The sequence below is a fragment of the Scyliorhinus canicula genome, chromosome 3, assembly GCF_902713615.1.
Source record: "Scyliorhinus canicula chromosome 3, sScyCan1.1, whole genome shotgun sequence".
NCBI lineage: Eukaryota > Metazoa > Chordata > Chondrichthyes > Carcharhiniformes > Scyliorhinidae > Scyliorhinus > Scyliorhinus canicula.
In genome coordinates, this window is record NC_052148.1 from 97,176,272 (window position 1) to 97,192,771 (window position 16,500).

General features: G+C 44.0%; 1 protein-coding gene across 1 annotated transcript in view; it reads left to right on the forward strand.

The window, feature by feature from the left end:
- Positions 1–16,500, forward strand: part of LOC119962826 (vasculin-like) — a 115,606-nt gene that overhangs the window by 50,009 nt on the left and 49,097 nt on the right. Inside the window, exons 5-7 of the mRNA XM_038790957.1 lie at positions 113–333; positions 5,417–5,480; positions 14,337–14,521. Coding sequence (XP_038646885.1) covers positions 113–333; positions 5,417–5,480; positions 14,337–14,521 — 470 coding nt within the window. The remainder of the gene's footprint in view (positions 1–112; positions 334–5,416; positions 5,481–14,336; positions 14,522–16,500) is intronic.

The following is a 16,500-nucleotide window of genomic DNA, read 5'->3' on the forward strand; positions in this document are numbered from 1 at the left end:
AATAAGGCCTTCAATTGTGCGATTCTCCTTGTCGGTAAGATTATTGTCCAACAAATGCTTTCTTGCTTTACTGTTGTTTGCAGATTGGGAATAAAATATCTTTGGTTTGCAGGAAACTTTGGGAGAAAAGAGAAGAATGGTTGGCGGTCACAAGGACGCGGCACAGAAACTGTAAATCCACGAAGTGGCTACCATGGAGGAAATCCCCGACCTCGAAGTGGCACTTTTCATGGAGGAAAAGCCCCAGTGTTGCATGAGAATAATTTAACGGAAGATGAAAATGGGAAAAAGGAAGCAAAGGAGAAACTGAAGCAGTTTGAGGCTGAGGATTTTGTAGGTTGATTTTGAAAATAGATCGTCAACTAAGATTTAATATTAATGCCGTTTATTTTAATTTAAATTGTAAATTCATCAAATAATCTGGCACATTTTATGTCTAGTTCATTACGTCGTTGCCATCTGATTTAAGATATTAGCTATGTGTTTGGAAGCCATTTCACAAAATATAAACATGGGATGCTATATTTTACAATTTGAATTAATGTTGTTTTTTTTTACGCTCTATTTTTAAAAAAGAAAAACATTTTTGGTTCTCCATCAATTTTCTGATTTTTGTTTTATGCTCCTAATGCACTTGTTAGAATTTGGGCACACACTGCCAACCATTTTCTGGTCACTATTTTAAATGTTTGTGCACTGAATGACCTGTAAGCTCCATTGTTGGTGCATCTCCCTGCCAGGTACACAGTTGACGATTCCTCCTATTCCTGGACAAAAGCCAATCATGAAAATCAAATGACTTTTGGAGTGCAACTTAATGCAAATACGCTATTCAAAGTTGTTACATCGGTTGTCATTCTCAGTGAGATGATGCACACTACTTCAGTGAGCAAGATGATTCGTCTTGTTCATATTGAACCTGTCGTTGTCCCTCCAGGAGAACCAATTGATCTGGTGCTCTTTCCTCATCTCTTGCCCCAATCCATTATATTAACAGTAGAAAATAATAGATTTAAATAGGCTTAGCATACTAAAATATGTATGACTTTTGTAACCTATTGCTATTATTCATAGTTCTCAAACGTGATGGAGATGAGCACAGTATAGATGGGTTTAGAAAATGACTAGTTAGGCAGGGAAGGAAGTATCATAGAATTTACAGTGCAGAAGGAGGCCATTTGACCCATCGAGTCAGCATCTTGGAAAGAGCACCCTACCTAAGCACATACCTCCACCCTATCCCTGTAACCCAGCAACCCCACCTAACCCTTTTTGGACACTAAGGGAAATTTAGCATGGCCAATCCACCTAACCTGACATCTGTGGACTGGGAGGGAACCAGATCACCTCGAGGAAACCCACGCACACACTGGGAGTCTGTGCAAACTCTGCACAGACAGTGACCCAAGCCGGGAATCGAACCTGGAGCTGTGAAGCAACTGTGCTAACTACTGTGCCTCCCACCCTAAGTGAGGTAGCTTTTTCAGTCAGGGCACCGAAAGTAAGGAAAAGAACAAAGAAAAGTACAGCACAGGAACAGGCCCTTTGGCCCTCCAAGCCTGAGCCAATCATGATGCCCTAACTTTAAAAAAAAAAACCTTCTGCCCTTACTCGGTCCGTAATCCTCTATTTCCTCCCTATTCATGTACCCATCCAGATGCCTCTTAAATGTTTCTAATATGCCTGCTTCCATCACATCCTCTGGCAGCACGTTCCAGCCACACACCACTCTGCGTGAAAAACTTATCCCGCACATCTCCCTTAAACTTACCCCCCTCTCACCTTGAACCTTCGAGCACCTTGCACCACCATTTAGCACAGATGACAAACGGCCTCCCTCTTAGGCGACATCTTTGGCTGCGCATGCGGTCCGGCAGTTCTTCGGATGACAGGTGCTGATGGTACAAATGTGGCCTGATGCAGTGCCTCCTTCACACCTTCCCCCTCCTCGGCCTGTTGGATGGCCCCTCTCCAGCCTGAATGGCTGGCCCTGGGGCAGATTCCTCCTGTGCAGGATCCTCCATTAGCAGGTCCTGTGCTTCTAGCCTCTGTGCATCCGGGGCTGTAGCTATGGCCAGGTAGATGGTGAGCATTCGTGGGCTGAAGTCCAAAATCATTCCTGATCGAAGTCCAAAATCCATGTTCTACAAGGAGGGAAAATAGAAGTCATAGAATTTATTTGTCATAGAATTTACAGTGCAGAAGGAGGCCATTCGGCCCATCGAGTCTGCACCGGCTCTTGGAAAGAGCACCCTACCCAAGATCACCTCCACCCTATCCCCATAACCCAGTAACCCCACCCAACACTACGGGCAATTTTGGACACTAAGGACAATTTATCATGGCCAATCCACCTGACCTGCACATCTTTGGACTGTGGGAGAAAACCGAAGCACCCAGATCCAAAAGGCTACATGGTGACCCTGAGTTACACTTCAGTTCCACCCTCCACGTGGTCCCCCCCCCCCCCCCCCCCCCCAACAAGCCCACCCCTATCCTTTAGTTGTTCTCCCTGATATGTGGCCTTCCACACTGCATCCCTATTCCCATCAGTGAGTGACACCGGGCCTGTGATTTGGGAAGCCTCTATCCTCACCACCCATCCTTGCTGCCACAACCTGTGTCAGTGGTCGGCTTTGCAGTCCCTGTCCTGTCTCTTCAGTGGGGTCTACTGTGGGTGTCCTCACAGGGTGGGCCCTGTTTTATCCTAACAGCAGGCTGGTACCTGGTTGTGTGGTGGAGAGGGTCACGGTGTGCCATCAATCGCTTCATTGCTTTGAGGCTCGTGTGTGGGCAGGTCCTACAGATGGGGGATGAGGCAGGGAAGTGTGCCTCTACTGGGAGCGAAGCTGCAGTGTGATGTGGACTGGTGCAGTAAGTTAGTTATGACATTTTGAGACAATAATAACCTGTGATTGTTTTCCGAAGAGCAAATTACAGATTGTGCTGCCAAGTGACACACAGGTTGTGACCTGTGACAACCTGCCCGAGGGAAGGATTGATGGGAGCAGGGGCATGGTGGGCAGGCAGGGCTTAGAGACAGCTGGTGGTCCTGTGGAGTGGGCTAGCTGATAGTGTCACTGGTGAGGCCTCTGCTCTGAGGGCAGTGTGCAGGCATGGTGTCAACGGCCATGGTGCCTTGGGGTGTGCTCAGCCATTCCCTGGCTTCCCCTGCAATGGGGCTGTGGAATGGCAGCACCTGGTGCGTCACTGATTGACCAATCCTGTTGATGTCAGCTGGGGTCTGAGGATTTCCAGCGGGAGTGACTGGGGGGACTCTCAAATGACCAGAGGCTTTCTGAACATTTACAGGACACCGGTGAGCAGTCAGCAGAGTGAGCAGCCAGGAGTCTTCAACTTGTACCAAATTGGTGCATTCAAAACAAACACTGCAGAAATGGCAGCCTATACCCCTATCCTGAGGGGGGGGGGGGGGGGGGAGACAGCAAATCCACGGAGCTCTCACCATGTCGCTCCCCGCTAAGCTCCCTGTCGCTGGCAGCCGCCACCCCCCCTCCCCCAGCAAGCGCTACGATTTTTAACAGTTTTTAGAGCTTACCTTCTCTTTCCTCCAGCAGCCATGACGCCCACTCCCCGCTTGTAAATACCTGTAATGAATCGCACCCATATAATTTCTGCCTGAGTGGGCGGAGAATCGTGGAAGCCCGGAGCATACCGGGTCCAATCCATTAATGAAATGCAAATTAATATAAATGCTGGTTTCGCATGCCGCCGCTGTGGGGTGCAAACCTCTGTATCGCCACCATAGAGGGAGCGGAGCATGGTGTTCTATTCGGCGCCAAGTGCGAATCTCGATTTTGGCCGGACACCCGATTCACCGCCTGATCGCAGTTCATGTTTCCAGCGTGGAGGGGTGGAGAATTTTGCCTATTAATGAGCTGTGGGATCCAACTGCATGTCTGTCTGCTCTGTCTTGGCAGTTTCCGCTTATGTTTTGTTTAAAATGATATGAAGAAAAATGGAAGGACAAATTTTGGGTATAGATTTGGGTTTGATTTGAAAAGTGTGTGAGAGTATTCATGTGGGAAGGAATTATGAAAAAATTGCAGAGTACTGACCCATTTCCTGCTGCCTTCATGCTTTACTTGCTGGATTCCAATGGAATTTAGGGTGCAGATTTCTGCTTCCAGCTGTGCATTGTGCAGACCACCTTGCTACATGTTCTCAATTTTAAAAAACAGCAGAGTAAATGTTAAATGCAGAGGATCTATAATGCATGTAATCAGTAGTTGGGCTTTTACAGAATAATGGATAATCATGGAATTTGTGTGCCAAGAAGTAAAATCGCAGGATAGACTTGAACTTCACTGTAAATCAGTGGCATTAGGATTATGCTCTACATTTTAAAAATAACCTAGAGTTACCACAAGTTCCACCATGTCAGATTTACTTCTTGCCCACTGAATGAACTTCCTTGGAGTCGTTATCGAGTTTGTGTGTTCTGACTCACCGAAGTATGAACAATTATTTTCAAAAGTCTTTCTCATGTACACTAGTGAATTTTATAGGTGGAGGGAAGAGTCTCTACAGCTCTTGACATCAGAAGTTACAAATGAAAAGGTGCATGAATAATGAGACTTCTGAAAACCTGATACCTAATGAACAATTGGCAACTTATTAGTGGAAGCTTCTATACATTTGCTGTAAGTTGAGGTTGACTCGTGCAGTAAATGTTGTGAAAGTTTTGAGACAATAATAAACCTGTGATCGTTTTCCTGAGGGCAAATTACAGGTTGTGCTGCCAAGTCAAACCCAGCATTCAATAAGCAGCACGAGTATGACTGGTAATTTATCCTCGGTAAAATTTCAGGTGGCTTTTGGAAAATACAAAATTGATGGATACCTGGGAGCTGGCTCCCTGTCAGGCAGTGATGCAAGATGACTGCGGAAGAAGAGCATAAAACAAGAAGCTGCACAGATTGTTTGATTCAAATGGACATTACATTTAGATTCTCTCTTCCTTTTCCTTCCCCCCCCCCCCCCCGACCCACAATTTCCCCCAATATTTGCATTGGATGCTTGAGTAGAGATGTTTTCTTTTGCATCTGGGTTCTGTGCGAAAGTGGAGACAGTAGCTTCAGTGAAAGTAACTACCTTTAGCCCAGCCCCTCGCGTCCCTCTGCCTACACACAGACCAACGCGCCTTACCACTTCTGTTAGACTAGCAAAAAAGTAACATTACTAACATCTGTAAGAAAAAAAGCATCCTCATTCGCTCTTCAGTCTTATCAAAGAACATTGTCTCAATATTGTGAGGCCAGCTTTCTTTTGAGTGGCTACTAATTTTTGAGTATGCTAAGTTAATTATTTTTCAGTAACCTAGTATGTAATTCTAAAACACATGTTTGCAAGCACTTTCTCAATTCATCAAGTTCATTTTTTTTTTTTCCTTCAGCCATCACTTAATCCAGAGTCTAAAAAAGAACTTGGCAAGAACAAATCCATTGCAGGAGTATGGGGTGAGTTACTAACTAATTCTTAGTTATTACCTGCAATTTATATATAACCAGTGCAGAAAGAGTTTAACTATAAATATGCAGCTAACATTGGCATAGAGCTAGGATGCTCAAGTCTTTTAGACTGTATAAATACACATCGGGAATCTTTGGGAGAATTTCTTTCAAGTTGCTGACATTTACTGGTCTTTGTGTTCTGAATTATTTGTCTCACAAAAAACAAATTCATAAAATTGAAATTGAACAGTTTACTGTGAAAATCATTTGGTAATGTCAGAATCAGGAGATTGTGGGTTCAAAGCTCACTCCAGGACTTGACCACAACAACAACCTAGGCCGGCACTTTAGGTGCTATTAGATGTGACGTAATAAACAAAGCGAATTTGTGACCTGTTGTAACATACTGTTCCATGTGTTGGAGTGAATAGAGTGATGCTGATGAGATTGTTTTAAAAATTACCTGCCTTATTCTTCCTTCATAAATTTGCAATGTTCAGACTTCCGACGCCAGGCTTCTCCATTGCTTCAAATCGCCATCTTGCGTTAAAACCAAGAATGGAATGGAGCTGATGGCATGATAACGAACCAATAAACTATGATGTGGAGATGCCAGCGTTGGGCACAGTACGAAATCTTACAACACCAGGTTAAAGTCCTGCAGGTTTGTTTGGAATCACTAGCTTTCGGCGCACAGCTCCTTCAGGTGACTCATCTGATCAAGGAGCTGTGCCCCAAAAGCTAGTGATTCCAAACAAACCTGTTGGACTTTAACCTGGTGCTGTAAGACTTCTTACTGTGTGCAATGTAAACTAATTTTGGTTCTTGATCGGTCAATTATTTTGCATCTTTTAATCCAAAACACAAGTGGATAGGTTCTGAATCAGCGCAAAAATCAAGTCTGATACCCCAGTGCAGTACTGAGTGCTGCACTATCTTTCAGATGAGGCATTAAACCGAGGCCACATCTGTCTGCTTGAGTGGATATAAAATATCCCATGACTCTCTTTCAAAGAAGGTGTCTCCAGTGCCCTGGCCAATGTTTATCTCTCAATCACCATCACATAAATAAATTATCTGGTCACTATTACATTGCTCTGAGAGTTGTGTGCAAATTAGCTGCCGTGTTTCCTACATTACACCAGTGACTACACATCAAAAGAACTTTATTGGCTTTGAAGCGCAGTGAGACATGGGAGGTTTCATCAAGTGCTACATGAATACAAGTCTGTCGCTTTTCTGAATTGTTTGGATTCAGCTGTGAAGAAGCATTGGCTACTTCATAATGTTTGTTTCTTGTTTCTGATCTCTGAGAAAATAAATACATTCAGGCCTTTACAATAATTAGTGTATGTATATTTTAAATTGTTTTCAACTAACAAGATTTCAGTAGTAAAAGTCAAAAACGGCAAACAGATTTTAATAGCAGTATCAATACTAGATAAAATTAACCATGTTCAATTATCTGCTTTTTAAAATAATTGCTGTTCTCATTTTCTTTTATTCTGGAGACATATTATCTGGATTCAGTAATATCTAAAGAGTGCAGGAATTCCAGAATGAAAATTAATCTCAGTATTCTACTCTTCTTTCCATTGATCTAACTATGACACATTTTCAACAATATCTTATTCCTTTAGCCAAAGCACACAAAACGAATTTACTTAGATCAGTATAATATCTTCATCTTGTTACATTTTACTCAGAATTTCAAGATTTAATTGAGACAATGTCAGGAATTTGGCCAACAATGATCATCGAACAGTGATCTTTCCTCATTTTCGCAGCTTTTACCCACATTATGCCGAGTCCTATTCTTCAGTAACATAATCGTAGCAGAACCTCAACTCTTTTCTCTATGATCTTCATTGTATAATTATAGCTTTAGACCTGTCCTGTGTTTTATTTTGTCCATGTCACCAGCAGTGTTAATTTCAGTATGTTTCAAGTTTTTATTCCTTTCATGAAAGGTATGGCATGAAATGGTAAAATAGTGGAAATTATCTTTTGAGGATTTGTTTACAGGCTATGCAAATCTTTGAAGAAATGTATAGTCTAAATCTAAAAAGTGCACGCTGTTCCAGTAAAAGGGGCTTGCAGAGCAACGTAAACAGTTACAAAATTGCTGTACTATAAGGGAGCTGGTTGAAGTGGGATCACAGATGTGTAATAAGACATTGGACTCTTCTGTCACTTGATACTCTTTAAACGATTGCATAACAAAATGTAAGTTCATTGTAACAACATTCATTTATATAGTCCCATCTAATACAGAAAACACACCCATGGGGAGTGATCAAAAATATCTGCTGAGCTAAAGGAGAGATGAATAAAAGCGTGGTCAAGGAACTGTATTTTTGTTAGGATCTTGAAAGCAGGTGGAAGTGGGCGGGGAAAATGTTTCGAGAAGGAATATCTAAGCGATATAGGATCAGAAGGTATAGAATCTGCGTGGATAGAGTTGAAGAATCAGAAAGGAAAAAAGACCCTGATTGAAGTTATGTCCAGCCCCCCTAGCAGTAGTCAGGATGTGGGGCAGAAAATAAATCAGGATTTGAAAAGTCATGTAAGAAAGGCAAGATTACAATAATCATGGGGGACTTCAATATGCAGGTGGACTGGAAAAATCAGGTTGGTTACGGATCCCAAGAAAAGGAATTTGTCGAATGTCTACAAGATGTTTTTTGGAGCAGCTTGTGGAAGAGCCCACTGGGGAACAAGCAATTCTGGATTTGGTGATGTGTAATGCGGCAGACCTGATTAGGGAAGTTAAGGTGAAGGAACCCTTGGGGGCCGTGACCACAATATGATGGAATTCTTCCTGCAGTTTGAGAGGGAGAAGCTAGAATCAGATGTAACGGTATTGCAATTAAATAAGGATAACTACAAAGACATGAGGGAGGAGCTGGCCAGAGTTGATTGGAAAAGGAGCCCAGCAGGGAAGATAGTGGAACAGCAATGGCAAGGTTTTTTGGGGGTTATTCGGGAGGCACAACAGAAATTCATCCCAAGGAGGAGGAAACGGGGAGGACGAGGCAACCATGGCTGACGAGAGAAGTCAAGGACAGCATAAAAGAAAAAGAATACAAAGTGGTGAAGATTAGTGGGAAGACATAGGACTGGGAAGCCTTTCAAAGCAAACAGAGGACAACTAAAAAAGCAATAGCGGGAGGGGGAGAAAATGAAACATGAAATATGAGTGTAAGTTAGACAGTAATATAAAATATAGAAAGAGTTTTTTTTCAATATATAAAAGGTAAGAGAGAGGCAAGAATAGACATTGGATGACTGGAAAATGTGGCTGGAGAAGTGGTAATCGGAACCAAAGAAATGGCAAGAGGTTACTTTGGATCAGTCTTCATGGTGGAAGACACCAGTGGGATACAGAACTTCAGGAGAATCAGGTGCAGAGGGGCTGGTTTAGCACAGTGGGTTAAACAGCTGGCTTGTAAAGCAGAACAAGGCCAGCAGAGTGTGTTCAATTCCCGTACCAGCCTCCCCGAACAGGCGCTGGAATGTGGCAACTAGGGGCTTCTCATGGTAACTTCATTTGAAGCCTACTGGTGACAATAAGCAATTTTTATTTCAAAATAGTGGCCATCACTAAGAAGAAGGTTCTGGGGAAACTTAAAAATGTCTGAAAGTGGATAAAACACCTGGACCGGATGGACTTCACCCCAGGGTTCTAAAGGAGATAGCTGAGGAGATTGTGGAGGCATTCGTGGTCTTTCAGGAATCACTGGAGTCAGGGACAGTCCCAGAGGACTGGAAAATGGCTAATGTAACACTCCTGTTTAAGAAGGGAAGGAGGCAGAAGACGGGAAATTATAGGCTGGTTAGCCCGACTTTGGTCATTGATAAAATTTCAGTGTCCGTTACTTGGAAGTGCATGATAAAATCGGACTGAGTCAGCACGGCTTCATCAAGGGGAGGCCGTGTCTGACAAATCTGTTAGAGTTCTTTTGAGGTTTGAGGACGTAACAAGGAAGTTAGACAAAAGAGAACCAGTGGATGTGACCTATTTAGATTTCCAGAAGGCCTTTGACAAGGTGCTGTATTGGAGGCTGTTAAATAAGTTAAGAGCCCATGGTGTAGAGGGCAAGATACTGGATTGACTGACTGGCAGAAGACAGAGTGGAGATCAAGGTGACTAGTGGTGTGCCTCGGGGGTAAGTGTTGGGACCACAACTTTTCACAATATACATTAACGATCTGGAAGAAGGAACTGAGGGCTCTGTTGCTAAGTTTGCAGATGATTGAAAGATGTACACTGGGACATGTAATATTGAGGAAGCAAGCAGGCTGCAGAAGGACTTGGGCTAGGAGAGTGGGCAAAAGTGGCAGATGGAATGCAACGTGGAAAAGTGAGAGGTTTTGCATTTTGGAAGGAAGAATGGAAGTACAGACTTTTCTAAATCGGAAAAAGCTTAGGAAATCATAAGCACAAAGGGACTTGGATGTCCTTGTTCAAGATTCTCTTAAGGTTAACATGCAGGTTCATTTGCTAGTTAAGAAGACAAATGCAACGTAAGCATTCGTCGAGAGGGTTGGAATACAAGAGCATGGGGCCCTGGTCAGACCCCATTTGGAATATTGTGAGCAGTTTTTGGCCCCATATCTACAGAAGGATATGCTGGTTTTGGAAAGGGTTCAGAGGACGTTCACCAGATTGATCCCTGGAATGAAGAGCTTGTCATATGATCAGTTGAGGACTCTGGATCTGTACTCGTTGGAATTTAGAAGGATGAGGGGGATCTTGTTGATACTTGCAGGATACTGCGAGGCCTAGATAGAGTGGACGTGGAGATAATGTTTCCACTTGTAGGAAAAATAAGAACCCGAGGCTACGACCTCCGACTAAAGGGACGATCCTTTAAAACAGAGATGAGGAGGAATTTCTCCATAAACAGGATGGTCTACATCTGAACCTGAGGGGCACCAATATCCTGGGGGGGGGGGGGATTTGTTAGTGCTCTTTGGGGGGGGTTTAAACTAATTCAGCAGGGGCATGGGAACCTGGATTGTAGTTTTGGGGTACGGGAGATTGAGAGTATAGAGGTCAGGAGCACAGATTTGACTTCGCAGGAGGGTCTCGGTGTTCAGGTAAGTGGTTTGAAGTGTGTCTACTTCAATGCCAGGAGTATACGAAATAAGGTAGGAGAACTGGCAGCATGGGTTGGTACCTGGGACTTCGATGTTATGGCCATTTCAGAGACATGGATAGAGCAGTGACAGGAATGGTTGTTGCAGGTTCCGGGGTTTAGGTGTTTTAGTAAGCTCAGAGAAGGGGGCAAAAGAGGGGGAGGTGTGGCGCTGCTAGTCAAGGACAGTATTACGGTGGCGGAAAGGATGCTAGATGGGGACTCTTCTTCCGAGGTAGTATGGGCTGAGGTTAGAAACAGGAAAGGAGAGGTCACCTTGTTGGGAGTTTTCTATAGGCCACCTAATAGTTCTAGGGATGTAGAGGAAAGGATGGCGAAGATGATTCTGGAAAAGAGCGAAAGTAACAGGGTAGTTGTTATGGGAGACTTTAACTTTCCAAATATTGACTGGAAAAGATATAGTTCGAGTACATTAGATGGGTTGTTCTTTGTACAATGTGTGCAGGAGGGTTTCCTGACACAATATGTTGACAGGCCAACAAGAGGCGAGGCCACATTGGATTTGGTTTTGGGTAATGAACCAGGCCAGGTGTTAGATCTGGAGGTAGGTGAGCACTTTGGAAACAGTGACCACAATTCGGTGACCTTTACGTTAGTGATGGAAAGGGATAAGTATACCCCGCAGGGCAAGAGTTATAGCTGGGGGAAGGGCAATTATGATGCCATTAGACATGACATAGGATGTGTAGGTTGGAGAAGTAGGCTGCAAGGGTTGGGCACACTGGATATGTGGAGCTTGTTCAAGGAACAGCTGTTGCATGTTCTTGATAAGTACGTACCAGTCAGACAGGGAGGAAGGGGTCGAGCGAGGGAACCGTGGTTTACCAAAGAAGTGGAATCTCTTGTTAAGAGGAAGAAGGAGGCCTATGTGAAGATGAGGCGTGAAGTTTCAGTTGGGGCGTTTGATAGTTACAAGGAAGCGAGGAAGGATCTAAAGAGAGAGCTAAGACTAGCAAGGAGGGGACATGAGAAGTCTTTGGCAGGTAGGATCAAGGAAAACCCAAAAGCTTTCTATAGGTATGTCAGGAATAAAAGAATGACAAGGGTAAGAGTAGGGCCAGTCAAGGACAGTGGTGGGAAGTTGTGTGTGGAGGCTGAGGAGATAAGCGAGATACTAAATGAATACTTTTCGTCAGTATTCACTCAGGAAAAAGATAATATTGTGGAGGAGAATGCTGAAACCCAGGCTATTAAAATAGATGGCATTGAGGTGCGTAGGGAAGAAGTGTTGGCAATTCTGGACAAGGTGAAAATAGATAAGTCCCCGGGGCCTGATGGGATTTATCCTAGGATTCTCTGGGAAGCCAGGGAAGCGATTGCTGAGCCTTTGGCTTTGATTTTTAGGTCATCATTGGCTACAGAAATAGTGCCAGAGGACTGGAGGGTAGCAAATGTGGTCCCTTTGTTCAAGAAGGGGAGTAGAGATAACCCCGGTAACTATAGGCCGGTGAGCCTAACGTCTGTGGTGGGTAAAGTCTTGGAGAGGATTATAAAAGATACGATTTATAATCATCTAGATAGGAATAATATGATTAGGGATAGTCAGCATGGTTTTGTGAAGGGTCATGCCTCACAAACCTTATCGAGTTCTTTGAGAAGGTGACTGAACAGGTAGACGAGGGTAGAGTAGTTGATGTGGTGTATATGGATTTCAGTAAAGCGTTTGATAATGTTTCCCACGGTCGGCTATTGCAGAAAATACGGAGGCTGGGGATTGAGGGTGATTTAGAGATGTGGATCAGAAATTGGCTAGTTGAAAGAAGACAGAGAGTGGTAGTTGATGGGAAATGTTCAGAATGGAGTTCAGTTACGAGTGGCGTACCACAAGGATCTGTTCTGGGGCCGTTGCTGTTTGTCATTTTTATAAATGACCTAGAGGAGGGCGCAGAAGGATGGGTGAGTAAATTTGCAGACGACACTAAAGTCGGTGGAGTTGTAGACAGTGTGGAAGGATGTTGCAGGTTACAGAGGGACATAGATAAGCTGCAGAGCTGGGCTGAGAGGTGGCAAATGGAGTTTAATGTAGAGAAGTGTGAGGTGATTCACTTTTTGGAAAGAATAACAGGAATGCGGAATATTTGGCTAATGGTAAAATTCTTAGCAGTGTGGATGAGCAGAGGGATCTCGGTGTCCATGTACATAGATCCCTGAAAGTTGCCACCCAGGTTGATAGGGTTGTGAAGAAGGCCTATGGTGTATTGGCCTTTATTGGTAGAGGGATTGAGTTCCAGAGCCATGAGGTCATGTTGCAGCTGTACAAAACTCTGGTACGGCCGCATTTGGAGTATTGCGTACAGTTCTGGTCGCCTCATTATAGGAAAGACGTGGAAGCTTTGGAACGGGTGCAGAGGAGATTTACCAGGATGTTGCCTGGTTTGGAGGGAAAATCTTATGAGGAAAGGCTGATGGACTTGAGGTTGTTTTCGTTAGAGAGAAGAAGGTTAAGAGGTGACTTAATAGAGGCATACAAAATGATCAGAGGGTTAGATAGGGTGGACAGCGAGAGCCTTCTCCCGCGGATGGAGGTGGCTAGCACGAGGGGACATAGCCTTAAATTGAGGGGTAATAGATATAGGACAGACGTCAGAGGTAGGTTTTTTACGCAAAGAGTGGTGAGGCCGTGGAATGCCCTACCTGCAACAGTAGTGAACTCGCCAACATTGAGGGCATTTAAAAGTTTATTGGATAAGCATATGGATGATAATGGCATAGTGTAGGTTAGATGGCCTTTAGTTTTTGACTTCCCATGTCGGTGCAACATCGTGGGCCGAAGGGCCTGTACTGCGCTGTATCGTTCTATGTTCTATGTTCTTCAGCCAGAGCGTGCTGAGTCTGTGGAATTCTTTGCCGCAGAAGGCTCTGAAGGACAAATCACCGAGTGTCTTTAAGACAGAGAGAGATAGGTTCTTGATTAATAAAGGGATCAGGGGTTATGGGGAGAAGGCAGGAGAATGGGGTGAGAAATATATCAGCTATGATTGAATGGCGGACCAGACTTGATGGACCAAATGGCTTAATTCTGCTCCATGTCTAGTGCATCCTCTATTTTAATCAAGTCACCATTGGTGACTGCTTTTAGCTGCATTGACCCTGTGCTATCAAATTCCTTCTGTTTCTCTCGCCCTCTCTCTTTAAGAAACTCTTTAGAAGCAACTATTTTTAAGCTCATCAGTCCTGATATCTGTGTGCGCCGCTGTGCCAAATTTTATTTGACAGTGATAATCTTTGTTAATGTCACAAGTAGGCTTGCATTACACTGCAATGAAATTACTGTGAAGTGCCTTGATATTTGCTACATGAATACAAATGTGATGTTCGGATCAGCGTGTAGAATAAAAAGATGCTCTGAATACGGGATATTAAACTACCCTAATCACTAGTTCCTTTTTTTTTTCTCCTCTCAATCTTGATCCAGAGCCATTCACTACCTCCTTGCTTTTTCCATGCTCAGCTCAGTGGTTTCAAGAAATTTCATTCATTATGGTATTGCACTTCATTCGTTCTCCAACTTTGCCAGCTCTTCCAAATCTCTTTCTAAAAGCGCAAAGAAATATTTTTATCTGTAGTTCTATGATATGGCTTGTTTTTATTTTTACAAACTCTGTGATTTGAACGCTACAAATCCTGTAATTTGAACAATCAGTAACTCCATAGATCGATAATCTGCAAGTTTACATGTAATTTTCTTTCTGTGGTTTAGAAAATCCTCCAAATCCAAAATCGAGAACGTCCAAAATGCTGGTCATTAAGAAGGTCCTCAAAGAAGAACCAATACTACCAGGATACCCTCTGTCAGGGGGATCTCACCCCCAGCCTGTGAAGAATGGAACAGGACCCAGTGTATATAAGGGATTGGTACCGAAGACTGCTGGTCCTCCAACAAAGGTAAATTGAGACATTATCTCAGTGGTTTATAATCAATCCTAGTTTAATTTATTTTATGAGAAGTTCCTAACATTTTTTATTTGAAATGTATGCAGCCATTTCCACTTCCGACATGAATGTAAAATATGTGAATGCTGATGATCTGAAATTAAAACAGAAATGGGAAAAACTGAACCAGTCTGGCAGCATCTGTGGAGAAAGAAACCAGGGTGGAATTTTCTGATCCTGCTAGTGGCGGGTTTTGTGGCAGGCAGGAGTGGAAAATTCGGAGAGGGGCTAAAAATCAGATTTCCGCTGGCTGGAAATTAGTTTGGAATTTTCCCCTCCCCACTTCACACAGGTCGGATTTCCCACTGATCCTTGTCGGGAATGCCATTAGCATGCGAGTGCTCTTTACAAATGCTACTTGCCAGAATCCTGTTCCCCAGCAGGAAATCAGACTGGTCTAAATCCATATTCTGAAATTAGTGGTGTGCAGCCGCCTCTTCGCTCACGACTTCAAAACGAGTTCATCATTCAAAGCCTACCTGCAACAGTGCTGCTCCAGTATCCCAGTAATGGCAGTGTAATGCCTCGTTGTTGGTAGGGTTGGTCTGTACACGATGGGTATCTATGTACTCCGGGGCGATAGCATTCCATGTTTTCAACAGCTCTCAGGCAGGACTCTGAAACAGATCAGCACTATGACCTGGGTTGGGGTGGTGGGAGGGAGACGGTGAACAGAGACATGAGTGTCAATGGGGCTGGGGGCGATGGCAGACAGAGGGTGGGGAAGCTGGAGCCTGACATGGAAGACTGAAATGCAGAATAGGGTGGGTGGGAATCAGAAAGTATGAAAGGAAAGGGATTCACACACATTCTAGAATGGAGAGAGGGGGGTGGGGGGATGAGGGAGGTGTGGTTGTGTTAGTGTGGCACAAGAGGGATGGGTTACATAGAGACACATGGAGGTAGGGGTGGGCATAGTGGTGGGAAAGTGAGACTGTGTTGTGCTCAGTCATGAAGGAATGGGACAGCTCATTGAAAGGCAGTGGTAGTCCCTGGTCTGGGGCCAAGAATTCAGATTAAGAGATTAAAGGCAGCCCTGAGGCTTTGTAACATCCTAATCAGGGTGAGAGATTTAAGGCATCCTGGGGATTTCTAGGCCATGATACTGGTCGATCCATGGCACTCCAGGGTGTGCTTAATTGTGCCTGCGGATAAGGCACAGCTTGGTGTGCAGGGATGTGTTCATTAGCAATGTAGAAATCGTCTATTTGGCCCTTCGAGCCTGCTCAATGTGATCATAGCTCAACCCCAATCCCAATGCTATGTTCCTGCTTTATCCCTCTTTTCCCCCTTGATGCCATTAAGATCTAAAAATTGATTAATCTCTTTCTTGAATACATTCAGTGACTTGGCCTCCACTGCCTTCTGTGGTAGAGAATCCACAGGTTCATTATCCAAAATTTTCCTCATCTCAGTCGTAAATACTCCACCCTGTATCAGTCATATCCTGAATTCCTGTATCCTGAGACTTTGTCCCCTGGTTCTACATTCCTCAACCAGCGAAAACATCCTCCCTACATCTAGTCTGTCGAACTGTTGGAATTTTAAATGTTTCAATTTGATCCTCTCTCTTCCATCTGAACTCTAGTGAAAACAGGCACAGTCAAACCAATCCTCCTTTATAGCACAGTCCCGCCAACCCCTGTATCAGCCTAGTGAACCTCTGCTGCGCTCCCTCTTTGGCAAGTATATACTTTCTTTGGTAGGAAGACCAGAACTGCAAGCAATACTCCAGGTGTGGTCTCGCCAAGATCTTGTATAACTGCAGTAAGACATCTCTACTTCTGAGCTCGCACCCTCTTACAATGAAGTCCAACATACCACATACCTTCCTAATTGCTTGCTGCCCCTGCTTCCCTTTCATTGACTGGTGTACAAGAACACTCCAGATCCCTGTGAACATCCACACTTTGTACATCGAAGCATATAAC